Source organism: Aethalodelphis obliquidens, unplaced genomic scaffold (genome assembly GCF_003676395.1).
Source record: "Aethalodelphis obliquidens isolate GAN/ISIS:26980383/991018 unplaced genomic scaffold, ASM367639v1 scaffold73, whole genome shotgun sequence".
Lineage (NCBI taxonomy): Eukaryota > Metazoa > Chordata > Mammalia > Artiodactyla > Delphinidae > Aethalodelphis > Aethalodelphis obliquidens.
Window position 1 is genome coordinate 8,280,998 of NW_020838017.1, and position 13,605 is coordinate 8,294,602.

The 13,605-nt window shown below is 34.7% G+C and overlaps 1 protein-coding gene across 5 annotated transcripts in view; it reads right to left on the reverse strand.

The window, feature by feature from the left end:
• The window catches only part of JMJD1C (jumonji domain containing 1C), a 308,347-nt gene that overhangs the window by 63,799 nt on the left and 230,943 nt on the right, over positions 1-13,605 (reverse strand). For 4 of the 5 annotated variants that reach the window (XM_027091871.1, XM_027091869.1, XM_027091868.1 and 1 more), the window contains exon 3: positions 7,878-7,991. The exons of the other annotated variant lie outside the window; for it this stretch is intronic. Coding sequence is in view for 3 of the 4 variants with exons in the window: in XM_027091869.1 (XP_026947670.1) it covers positions 7,878-7,991 (114 nt within the window). In the remaining variant the exon portion in view is untranslated. The remainder of the gene's footprint in view (positions 1-7,877; positions 7,992-13,605) is intronic. 5 annotated transcript variants of the gene reach the window in all.

Genomic DNA, 13,605 nt, shown 5'->3' on the forward strand with positions numbered 1-13,605 from the left:
GATGTACCAATTTAAAATTTTTAAAAAGCCTACTTAAATAAGGAAGTAACAATGATTCTGTTTTAGCTTCTGGTTCTGCTTTTCTTGTAGTCCATTCTACTTTCTAGGCTTCAGCTTGGCTCCACTACTGCAAGCTGTCACTTTTGACTAGAAATGGAATAAAGCCAAGCACTACACAATAGCAGCTTCCTGCTCTGGCCTCATCTCCTAGACCACCCCCCAGGCCAATGCCTGCCCACAGATGCTGATCCTACCAAGCCAATATTCCACCAGCAATCAGTTCACAGCTATGGCTATGATCCTGTATTTTTTATACTCTTGGCACAGTGTATATCCTACAATCTCACAGTTCTCATTTTTACTGACATTATGCCAACAAGGCACCTCTAATTTCAATCAAATGCTAATATGAAGGCAAACTGAAATGCACACAAAAACTCATGGACTAACTGAGAACGTGCTCAACTCTGTCAAAATATAATTCAGAAACAGATACAGAAAAATACAGAATAGAAAGAAAGCTCTCAGTAGGTACTATTAATCCAAACAATCCTGTTATTCCAGTTTTGCATAATTTCGATTTGCATCTGGCACTGCCTGGCTTAATAGTTCTCTCTTTTCAGATAAACCTAGATTTAGGTTGAATGTCTTTTATCCCTGAGACTAATATCATTAGCCAGGGACTAACTTGATCAGGTTAATGTTCATCAGAAATATTTGTTTTCCCACACTGAGCAAGTTCACAGAATTATGGCTTTAAATGTTGGAAAGGAACTTCAAAGGTCATTTAGACCAACTCTTATTCAATGCTAAGAGGACTTCCAAACTGTAGTACTACATCCTCATGGCCTCCCTCCAGAGCCAAACAAAGAAAAACAATTCTGTAATTTGCTGCATATCACTTATACTTCTTGAGATAAAAATAACTATCACAGCAAGTAGAGCTTATGCCTTTCCCCACGGGGAAAAAAGGTAAGGATGTGTTGTGGAGAGTAATCCCACAATAGGGTTCTGCATCTTTTCTAATATCATTTTCTTAAAACAGGAGTTTAAGAAGTCACTGAGGAATCTTATCTAAATATACTTTTTAAAAAGGGGGAGAGGGAAGAAGAAATACTACTACAAAGACATGTTCTGTTACACAGTGACCATGGCTTGTACCAACACTGAAAAAGTTTATCTAGCACCAGCTGCAGAAGGAATGGTGAGAGTTCCAGAGAAGACAAATAAAACAGATTGTTAAAAGAGGCGCAGATGGTGGCAGAGAAATGTCCAATGGCTGCATATGGTAAGAAGAGAAAGGAGTTTCAAATATCTACCACAAAGGTTTAAGACTCCATCTATAAAAAGGGAGATTTAGAGCATGTCTAAATAGCAGTGACCTTCTATTGAGCAGTTTCTATGTAGTAATAAGCTCATTTTAAATGTGTCATTCACTTAATCTTTCTAACTCTGAGATGGATAGTATATTAATCTTATAGATAAGGAAACCAATTATTGAGCATGCTTTAGACTTTCCCAATGTCACATAGCTAGCAAACGGCAAAGCTAGGATTTGAAACCGTATCTGCATGAATTGACTTCAAAATTCATAGCTAGGCTGATTATCTAAGACAAAAGATGCCATCAATTAGCTCCTTCTGATATAGTACAATAACCAGATGTCACTGTTATGTAGAAAATTTTGTTTTTGTTATTCTCTTGCTTCAAAGCTTCCAACAATTCATAGGGCCTACAAGATAAAAGTCACTTAGTAACCGTACTTAGCAATCCTTTTCCTCTTTTATCTGACCCCACAATACTTACTTCTCTGGTATGATGTCTATATTCAAAACCAAACTCTCTTCTCTAGCTAGACTGATATTCTACTGACCCCTAAATCTACCTCATCATTGATCACGCAATCCTTTCTGCTAAATGTCTGCCTCACTCTCCTTATCTTTCACTTCCATCTCCATTCAGAAGAATCCCATTCAAGTTTTACCCTCTTCATGATACTTCTTTATACCATTTCAATCTCTGCTGGCTTCTTTCTTTTGTATTCCTTAAGTCTTTACTATGCATTTTTGGCTCCTTAAATCAAACTTATTTCAAGGACATTTTTAAAAATCTAAGTTGTTATCACGGATTATAAACTCTTTGGAAACTAATAAGGACTATGACTTATACTTTTATTTTTTTAATTTATTTTTTTGGCCACACAGTGCGGCCTGTGGGAATCTTAGTTCCCATGCAGGATCTTAGTTCCCTGACCAGGGATTGAGCCTGTGCCCGCTGCAGTCGAAGCAGAGTCTTAACCACTGGACCACCGAGGAAGTCCCTTTATCAACTTTTTAAAACCATCAAGCACCTAAGCAGGATGCTATGAATAGGGAAACCACATAATTTAAATAACTGCTAAATGAATGAAGTCAGTTGGGATGTTTCTAACACCAGACATTTAAAAATTTCAAGGGTAAGTCAAAGGGAAGTAGAGTCTGAGCATAAAACTGCCATTTAAACACTCCTTTCTGGGGAAAAAAAAAAAATCAAGTGAGTTAACAGTAAGTGGAGCTTCTGTTCTGAGCCCATCTCTCCCCACCTCAACTCAGGAGCAGAAGCTCTCATTCTCGAGGGTGGGGTGTGAGCACACTCCACTCCCATATCCTAATAGGAGGTGTACTTCCGTTATTTCTTATAAGTACCTATCTCTCAATACCAAGTTCAGTTATCATTACAAAACAACAAACAAAAACCCACCAATTTCTATCATAAAAATAAAATAACAGTTTTCTAGGCAGTTTCTGAAAGTCAATTTATTTTTTTCTTTTAGTAAAATTAATGAGGGAGCAGTAATTTGACACCAGAAAGAACAAATCTGAGAGTAATTCTGGGACAGAAACATTTACCTAACTATATAAACCCTGTACCAGGTCAAATTCTCATTTCCTCTACAGGAATGTTAGTTTAAAAATGCTCTGAAGTGATATAGCTATACTACAAATTGAAACGAGAGTAAAGAAAAGGGCAAAAAAGTTGTCTTTTCTCTACCCACCACAGCAATACTAACAATGAAGTTCTGTTTACTTCCTCTCTAAACTATTAGCAATATCGACATAGTTCTCTGGGGAATAAATCTGCTTATAAGCCAAATTATTACCAACAAGATTTTCAAACTTTTCAGTGGCTCACTTATGTCAAATACTTCACTCAACAAAATATAACATTGAGCAGGTAACAACCAAACAACTAGTTGATTGTTCATCTAGGCTGACTGAAGGCTAAATTTCACCTCACTCAAACTCATCTCATCCTGGTAGTGAAGCAATTCCAAATAACAAAAATTTAGAAGGAAAAACATATATGTCTCTGCTACACTCCACTCCTTAAACTATTTTTAGTAAACCAGATGTGTTGAGCAACAACTAACTTAGGGATATTCTCAAACTGCAGACAATAAATTTATGTAATCAATGATGGAATGTGGTTCAAAATAGACTCCAACTGAAAAAACAACTTTCTCACTGAAGGAGCATATAGCAATGATAAACAGACCCAACACAGTTCAGACACTTGCATTAAATAATATAAGACTCTTCTCTGTTAAAGTCCTTAATCAATCTTTAGTCTAGGAACTAAGAAAATACTCAGGTTTGCTCCACGCATTCCCTTCAACCAGCAATTCACAGCACAATAGTACTATATCAAGGACTTAGTAAAGTAGTTCAATGTCTGTATTTTGCAATGATAGAAGCTGAAGTATTAGTAGTCTTATCTCTGAACTTTTAGCACATTATAATGACCAAGAACTTCAAATAGGTTCATTCCTTCAGGTCTAGGATGATTCTACCTTATTGTAGGGAAAATACCTCTTTACTATTGTGTTGGCCAAAAAGTTCGTGTGGGTTTTCCATAAGAAAACAGAAAAACCCAAACTTTTTGGCCAACCCAATACAGTGAATTTTAATATACAATAAGATAGACATTGGGTATAATTTTAAGCCAGCACATTCTGCTTCAAACCTTTAATGGTTTTCAACTAGTGCCCTTTGTATTATTCCTTTATTACATTTAAAAGCAAAAAGGATTGTGATCCCTAGAAAACAGTGGACTAACAAGCCAGACCAACCCAGATTAATTGATATGAGTCATGTACGATTTTCAGGTAAGAAATAATCTCTTCTACATCTTCTATGAGGCAACCAACCTGAAACTGCAGGTGTGTGCATGGCCAGAAGCCAAAATCCAGGACAAGATGATTTCAAAATCATGCTAAAAGTTCAATGTTCATATTTCATTATCAAACTTTTTTACATGAACTTGATCAAAACTTCAAATTTTAGTGGAAAGTTTTTTAAAACTTCTGTACTCATCCTCCAAAGTAAAGCAACCATACCACAGAAATCATAGTAATTAAAAAAAAAACGAAAACTATAAAAAGCATCTTGAAGAACAAATAATTTGTTTTTTCCTCCTCCTTCCCAGCCAGCTGAGAGACATAGAATCTGAAGAGCTCCCTCCTACTTCCTCTCTTTTTCCCTTCCCCCTTTTCTTCAAAGAAAGTTAATTGCAGCCAGGCATGATCAGGAAATCTGAAAGGAGGAAGCAGAAACTCATTTGTGTGCAAAAGGAAGGAAAAACAGAATTAACAATACCATGGTACGCTGCATCAGCAATGTATTAATATGCATTCATTATATTGTCTATAAAATGTTGATTTCATTTCTCTCCTCATTCAACTTGCCTTCCAAAATACTGAAAACTATAATCTATGATGGTTGCACCCGGATCCACCAACCGCACATAACTTAAAAAAACGACCAAACTGCGACTTCCTTTGGTGGTCCAGCGATTAAGACTCCATGCTCCCAATGCAGGTGGTCTGGGTTCGATCCCTGGTCAGGTAACTAGATCCCACATGCCACAACTAAAAGATCCCGTGAGCCGCAACTAAGACCCAGTGTAGATAGATAGATAAATAAATATTTTTAAAAAAGAACAAATCAATTAACTTAATACATGCCATCTGATACTCAATACACTGAAGTCATTCAGAGAGATAAGTGCAAACCACTGACCTAAAAGGGAAAGGATCTGTATTAATTCTGAGTCGTGTGTTTCCTAACCATTACCTTACAATATATGTTATTGTGACATATTAAAAAATAGGGGGCTTCCCTGGTGGCGCAGTGGTTGCGAGTCCTCCTGCCGATGCAGGGTACACGGGTTCGTGCCCCGGTCCGCGAAGATCCCACATGCCGCGGAGCGGCTGGGCCTGTGAGCCATGGCCGCTGAGCCTGCGCGTCCGGAGCCTGTGCTCCACAACGGGAGAGGGCCACAACAGTGAGAGGCCCGCATACCAAAAAAAAAAAAAAAAAAAATAGGGCTGCACCACTATAAAGGTAACTAAAGGGAGCGTACTACTACAGAATAAAATGCTGAGCACTCAAGGAGAAAGATGGTGAATGGGAATTCCCAGTATAAAACTATTTAAACAGATTCACAATGAAGCATCACTTGTGGGAATTTTTCAAACAAAACTTAGGTGTACTCTATACAGAAAGGCCATTTCCAAAGAAGACTTTCTTCCCCATCCCACATAAGAAGTCTACAAAGGACAATTAACACCCAGATTCAGAAGAAACTGCCTCATGAAATTTAAAGAAATGAGAAAAAACAGGGAGACCATTTTAAAAACTTGTTCAATTTTCCCCAAATGCCCTTCGACTTACATATGGTTACCCTAAGGTTAAGATTTATCAAGGCACTATTTACAAAATCTATGCCAGGAACAGCTGCCATGTTTAACATGCCAAGGAATTTAATGTACTGTTTGGACAACTGGTTAGAGAAAAGCATTGTGGGATAAAGCCACTCTAATTACATGAACTCTAAAAGTATTTTCTTTATGTAGAGTATGTCTATATTTTATAAATTCATTTAAATAAATAACTTTGAAAACCTAGACTAAGCCATCTTCAGTCTCTGGAGTAAATTTTCATTCAAAAAATTACAGTAGCTGTCAATAATTTACATACTGGAGAAACTTTTTATATTTTTAACCTGGTTAAAAAACATTAAATATAAAAATTAAAATGTATACAAAAAAGCTTTACTGTATACCATTTATTACTTCTAAAACTCTTAAGAAACACTAAAATTAAGGTATGCTGGATCCTAAACCAAGTGCTGTTAGTGTAATTCCTTCTGATCTCTTACAACTGAGAATTCACATTACTTGTGAAGCGCAAATGGTTAAAATGTCAAGTGAATCACATCACCTTTGGAAGATCATATCCTTCTAGGCCAGAGGTCAACTTACCTATACTAGCAGGGAAAATATAAATAGCTAACAAAGACAATCATACACATCACCAAGTCAAATAAGACTTTAGCTCTTAAGCCTTTATTTCTAATTCTTTCAATCACTATAATTTTAATAAACATGTTGTAGAGTTTTAGGCCACCTGGCAAGAGTTTATTTTTAAAAGTAATTTCTACATAATGATTTCAGTTCTCTAAATCAAATCCAAGCTTCTACAGTGCTAATCAGCAGCCACAGAATTAAAATACTGAGGCAGAAGGTTCCTTTGATTTTTACCTATACTCACCTAGGCTAATTCCCACTAAAAGACTGTTAGAAATGAGACAAATAAGGCTATAGCAAGCTAAATGGCATTTACAACCAAAACCAAAACAAAATAAAACCCGAGGGAAAAGCTCTAACACCTCCAATATTAAACTGGAACTGCTATGAATTTTTAGCTGTAAATACTGCAAACAAAGAGCAAAAGGTAACAGTACAAAAATGAGGCCATTTAATGAACTGTGAAAAATAATGTGAAGAGACAAAAACATACCCATGTAGACTTCAAAGTAAGAAATAACATTTAATCGAGAGAACTATCATCTACTTTTGGTAGATCTAATAAAAGCGGCACATCACTACTAATTCCTTAAGTATTATAACTTCACACACAGCAAACCACTGCTCATTAACTCAAGCTCTTGTTCTTTCCATGGAAACAATGCCTCTATATTTTACTTTTGAAAAACAGTAACTATTCTGAAATGAAATAGGAGTATGGACTTTCAGCTCTATTGAAAAAAGAAAGTCAAATTAGTTCACTCATACTTTCTTTCAAGGCACTTATTATATTATCTTAAACATTTAAGTAAAAAAAAAACCTATAAAATATACTGATTTAATTCAACCTAAAATCCAAATATACAAAGAAAACAAAGTTCTCTGCATTTTTACTTCAATCTTAAAAAATTAACTGATAGAACTTAACTAGAGATTTTAAAAAACATTTAGCTTACTACTTTTGATATGAGTTTCTTTACATGATTTAAATCTAAAAACCTACTAGAGAACGTTTTTTCCAATTAAGTGTATTTGTATTTAAATTGCAACAACTGGGAATTAAAATTTAGAAACTGAACAATTCAATTAATGACAACCTAAAGAAAAATTCCCACTTAAAAAGAAAATGAACTACTATTATGCTAAACTGATATGAATGTATATAGTAAACACTAATCTCATTTAATTACATTAATGACTCAATTCTTAACCTTTAGAGCTGGAGACAAAGATAATTTATACTAATATCTAACCAGTTATTTTCTAACGATGAACATTTTTTAGAATGGCAGGGACTTTTATTTTGCTTACTTGTGCATGCGACAGGATGCTGGCTGGCTCATAGTAAGTTCTCGGTATATATTTCTTGACTGGATAAATGAATCATTTATCCTATAATCAAAATTTATCAGTTGCACTGGGTTTATTATACACCTTGATGTTAGCTAGAATTGAATATTCTAAAGAATATCTGAATATCAGCGAAGTTTAGTGAATAGTTAATTTTTTAAAGCAACCTAAAATTTCTTACCTGGTAGGGCTGAAAGGCACTATCTTCAGTTAAAAAATCCAGTTGTTTATCTACAAGGAATTCTACTGCAGTGATTGAACTGGGTATACTTTTTTCAACCAGGGGTTTGAAAGTCTGGTAAGAGAAAAAAAAAAATTCTAATGGTTATTTTCTGGATTTTATCCTCAAAATGTGAAGGGGTATATATAAATACAACCTATTAAAGTCATTATCATAATGGTTTTAGGATACCAATTGCTATCAGTTTTCATATTATAATCTAAAGTGATGCTTTTATCCATATAATAGAGTACTTTCTATTTATTTAAAAGAAATGAAGATTTTAAGAAATGATATGAAAAAATTGCAGTATAAGTCCCAGTTTATTTTAAAAGAGGGATATAATCAAATATACATGTGTATAAAAATTTCTAATATAAAAAAAGAGAAATTGCTTCTGAAAAAGTAAACTGGGTAGGAGAGCATATTACCCCAACTCTTTAAAATATTGTAAGTATTATTCTTTATAAAACAGAGTAGTTACGATTTACATGTGTAATTTTTTCCCTAGCTCATTCACATCAAGAAGGATTTTAAATGATCAGGATGCATCTGGTCTTTTAACTCCACCCCGTGTACTACTCATCCCCGCCCCTGCCCCAAGCACAAATAAAAATCCAGCTGCTTCAGTAAGAGCAGCATGGGGGAAGGGTGTAGGAAAAGAAGGAGGTAAGAAGTATTACACAAAACCGACCTTTCAGTAAAGTCTCTCCAGATTTCCACTATTAAAAAACAAAACAAAACACGGGCGGGGCGGGGTAAATCCATGGTCATTTGATTGTTTTAAAGGAGACTCAACTTTTACATAAAGAAATTTACTCATATCTTGGGGTGGGGGTGGGAGTGAGCGAGGCAGGAGAGGAAGAGGAAGGAAATAAAGATACTATATATGCATTTTTCTTATGACTATCAGAATCACTTTCGAATAGACGCAGTCTGAATAAAAACCAAATACATTATATCCATGATACTGCTTTAAAACTTTAAAAATATTCCACCATCTTAAAAACATAGTGGCTTTACTATAAAAGAATCTAAGTTTGGAAAATGAAATAAACAAGGAACTAAGTTGCTAAACTACCTATATCACATGGGGAAATCTTTCTTGCTACAGGCAACTTCTGCGACCATTTGGATGCAAACCAAAGCTTTCGGCACAGACAGTAAAAATCCCCAGGAGATCCAAAGCCCCTGTATTTCCCCCTTCTCTTATTTATGTCTGAAATAAATCTAACATCTTACTAATCATAACTAATAAACACTCTGGGGAAAAACTCTTCAAGATTTTTAATTCAGAATGGCTCTTAAGCAGTTAATTTCTCTATTTAAGAAATTCTTTTTAAAGCTTTCAATTCGATTCATTGAGGAGTCTGTGTTTTGAAAAAGCTAAGAACACAGAGGAATAAATATTTTAAACATGCCTTATTTCTACACTATCCACACCATGAACTAATAAATGATATCTTCTTTCACAAATTAACATGAAAAAAATTCTCTTACACCTCCACCTATTTTCAGTATTTATGATTAGAAAACCTAGTCACAGTAATATCCTCCCTCCCATGTCCTAGGTCTAACCTTTTAAGTACTACATATGTATCAAAAGTATTTTTACTGGGGTGAGAAATTACATTTTCAAAACAGACATTCCCCCATTATTTAGCTATCTCCTGCTACTGTTGCCATCTAACATTTTCCATTTACCATAACTAAATTCCTTAGTGTAATATGTAACATTTTCATATTATATCTTTGTTTAGTTTTTAGTAAACTAGAAAACACTGGCACCTTCTCAGGAGAACATTTAATCCTTGAACTTTATCAAATGCTCTATTTCTTTTTAAACAGTACCAAGTCGGATCAACTTGGGAAGGTTAACAAAAAGGTCTACAAAAGGTATTATCTAAGTGGCTAAAGATACAATTCAATTAAGTAGGATCTGGAAAAAAAGTAAACTTCTCCAGTCTTGAGTGCCTCTTTCTTACGCAAATAATACAGGTGGTTTGCATTTCCTATGAGAACTAGTCATTTTATAATATGAAAAACATTCTTGTGAAGAGAACCTCTCAGAACTCAGCTTTTTAAGGTAGGTCAGAGTTCTAAGGGTAAATTTCAACAGGCCAATTTATCATAATTTAAATTACTGAGTTAGAAAAAACAAAGGTTTAGTTTCTAGGCTAAAATAAAGAATTTCTCATTTTAGGGTATCTAAACTGAAAGCCACTGGTAGAATTTAGCTATCAGAAATGTTAAAAGACTGGTTTATAATGGTCTATTTCTGATACATGAAGACTTATAATAACCATGTACAAATGGAAGTCAAAAGTATACCATGCTTCTTAAATATTAGTAAACAGGGCCACGACCTGCAAATTTTAAAATGTGCAATTACTTTTAAACTAAAAATATGTTCCCACCAAGTGCCGATAAATACTTTTATAGTACTTGTTAAAGAAATGTTTTAATATATATTAAACAAGCAACCCTAAAAATATGCAACTGTTCGTACTTTATGGAAAAATTAAAGACAAACAACATATAAAGCTAAGAGTTAAAAATACATCCTGATTCCCTAAAGTGGCAAGTCAATGATGTAACCATTATTAACTTTTGTATCCAAGTCAAACATAACCATTTCAAAGACATTATTAGCTTAAAAATAAAAAATATTTAAATAAAAGCGAATGGATCCTACAGGTTTTTTATGTAGTAAGTATTTCATGGGTCTAGGTGCACTGGAATGTAAAGTAACTAGAACTCATGCGTAGCTAAGTAATTCAAGACTCTAAAGATATACCATTCTATGAGGAACTTCCACAGCCTAAGGGGAAGCAAGGAGCTACCATCTGATGAAAGTCACAGTAGAATATGGCCCTAATCATAAAAAGACTATTATTCTAATGCTGAAAAAAGCCTTTGAAAATCCAAATTAAAACTACCAATTAAACAAAACACTTTTTCAATTTTATTAATGGATTGGGAGTTCTTTTAAGGTCCTTTGTCTTTGTTAACTGTACTTTAAAAATAGTATAAAGCCAAAATAAATACTTAGTTGAGAGTCTGCATTTCTAGTAGGGCCTACCACGCTATAGGAAGAATGCTTAGAACAACTGTATCCTGTTTGGGGCTCCATGCTGCACCACATTCCATTCACATGAGGAAGAGGCGAACAGATGAGCCCTCCTCGAAAATACATTTTTAAAATAAATCAGCTGCAGTTCTCAAACATAACTCAGCTGCTCAAACAAACCATGTTAAAGCTCATCATTTAACACTTAATTGGAAATTCATGGAGTTTATGTCTACAGTCTGAGTTTCTAACAATCTCCAGTTAACATTTAACAATTCCTTTTCCAAGTGAAAAAAATCAGGCTCATTAACTACAAAAATCTGATATAAATCTCCCTAAAGGAATACTAAAGCAGAAAACAATCTAGGATACATTTCAGAAGTCAAGGTTTAGTCTTAAAAAAAAAAAAAAAAAGACTGGAGTGACTCGAAAGAACAAAGTCCAAATTCCCACCCAAGCAGGTCTACTGAAAAACACGATACTGTTAGAAAACAAGTTGGGGGTGGGGAAAAGAATACACCACAGAAGAAAACCCTCACAAAACAAACACCCCTACTTCCCTTAACACATTATATTCTAAAACCCTAATCTAAAACATTTCTGCTATAATACTTTAAACAACTGAGGTCTTTTTTTTTATCTTTACAGTGTTATGAAATTACTGCACACACAATAAATCTCTTCCTAAACAAATGAAATCGTTAAAAATTCTTAAAACTAAGAACACTAAGGCTGGATCTATAAAAGACAGTGACCTTAATTCCTAAGGCTGAGAAGCAAAACCAAATGTAAATTAAGACAAAAGAAAAAGGAAGCAGAAAAATACAAACCGTACTTTGTTCTTGAGAATTTTAAAGTATCTTTAAATCTCATATATCCACGACAAGGCTTTAAAGGTCAAGAAGTATTGCTGACATTTCCATTTTGTTCTTGAGCAGTATTTTTTTTTAATCTAACCTAAATACTTCTTAAGTCTTAAAAAATCACAGGCAAATGTCTCTCAAACCAAGCATTTCTAAGCTTACTTGCAGCGTCGTCATTGTATAGTAAGAAAAGCCAAGACCACAGAACGAAGCAGAGGCTGTAACCTAACAAGTCTCCGACGAGCAAATGACGATTTTCTGTCTGCTCCGGCTCGGTCCTGGCAGTGATGAGGATTACAACTCGCTCTTTGTCATCAGCACTGTGGTGTTAACGACTAAGAAATCCTGCAGCTGAAGCACTACTGCATCCTCCGATCTGGGTCAGGATAATTTCTCCCGAGGTCGCTTACATAACCAGTAAGATACTCCAAATAGAGAGAACAGCCATCCATCAGCTAGAGAAAGCCTTTTCCCACTGTACTCTGCGTGGAAACACACTGCAGTAGCTTCCAACAGTGCAGACACCCAAATGAGAACGACTACTTGGCTTAGGGCACACTGAGAGAAGGGAAGAGGCGGTGCTCTGTAAACTGTAACTAATCCTCCGTCACAGGTGCTGATGGAGTCACTTCCAGCACGAGTCACATTACTGGTGATTACTCATTTGGCTGCGCCATAGAGACTGGCTCATAATTTTAACAACAGACAAAGACAGACTAGTGGCGAGACTGAGAGCTCAAGTTTACTGTCTCCTTCATAAAGCAAATGCAAATACAAAGTTTTTGCTTTCCAGATTTACCAAGGGGAGAAAGTGCAGAAAACAAGTAATGTGTAAATATCTCTCAAGCTGGAAAAAATAAAGCATAACTTTAAACCATCAAAAATACTTTCAAGTGTGTTTTCAAGTAAATACTTTATTTTTAGTTTAATCATTTCTCCTTAGAAATATACTGACATTTCTAAAAATGCAGGGAAGAAAACAGTTTAACATTTCTGGAGTAATTAAGTTAAATCAAATGACATAACCAACAATCTCACTGACACTTTACTCAAAGGAAAAACGAACCGGTAATGTTTATTTTGGCAGATTAAAAAATATTCCTGAAACATTTTCATTGTTTATAAAAATAATTTAAATAGTTTACAGTTATAAAAACCTATAATGGCCACACATGGCTACTGAGCACCTGACATGTGATTAGTCTGAATTGAGATGTGTGCTGTATGTATAATAAACACACTGAATACAAAGAATGTCAGATATCTGCAAGTGCAAGAAAACATTCACCTTTTTTTTTTTGAGACAATGAATACGACTTTATTTGGAAAGCCGGCAGACCAAGAAGGTGGCAGACTAGTGTCTCTGAAACACCATCTTCATTCACCTATTTTTTAATGATGTTTGTGAATGGTCTTTTATTATAAATTTGTCCCAATGTTAGGTATCTCAATTTCAACAAATTTAAAATTTTACACTGATTTTTTTAAACACCGCACACACAACCATTTTATCAAATTATGTTAAAAGAAAAACTTCCAGCCACCAGCCAATGCCCTGTCCCTTTAAATCTATTCCAGATGTATCAATTTCATTTCAAAGAAAACATCAGGTTAACTACTGAAAAGCAGATATTTTAAATTTAGTCTATTATGGATTGCACTTAAAATCTCAATCAATCCTGTTTTAAGGATGAAAGAGAGGGGTAATGATTATTCAATGAATGTTAGTAAAGGGACTTCCCTGGTGGCACAGTGG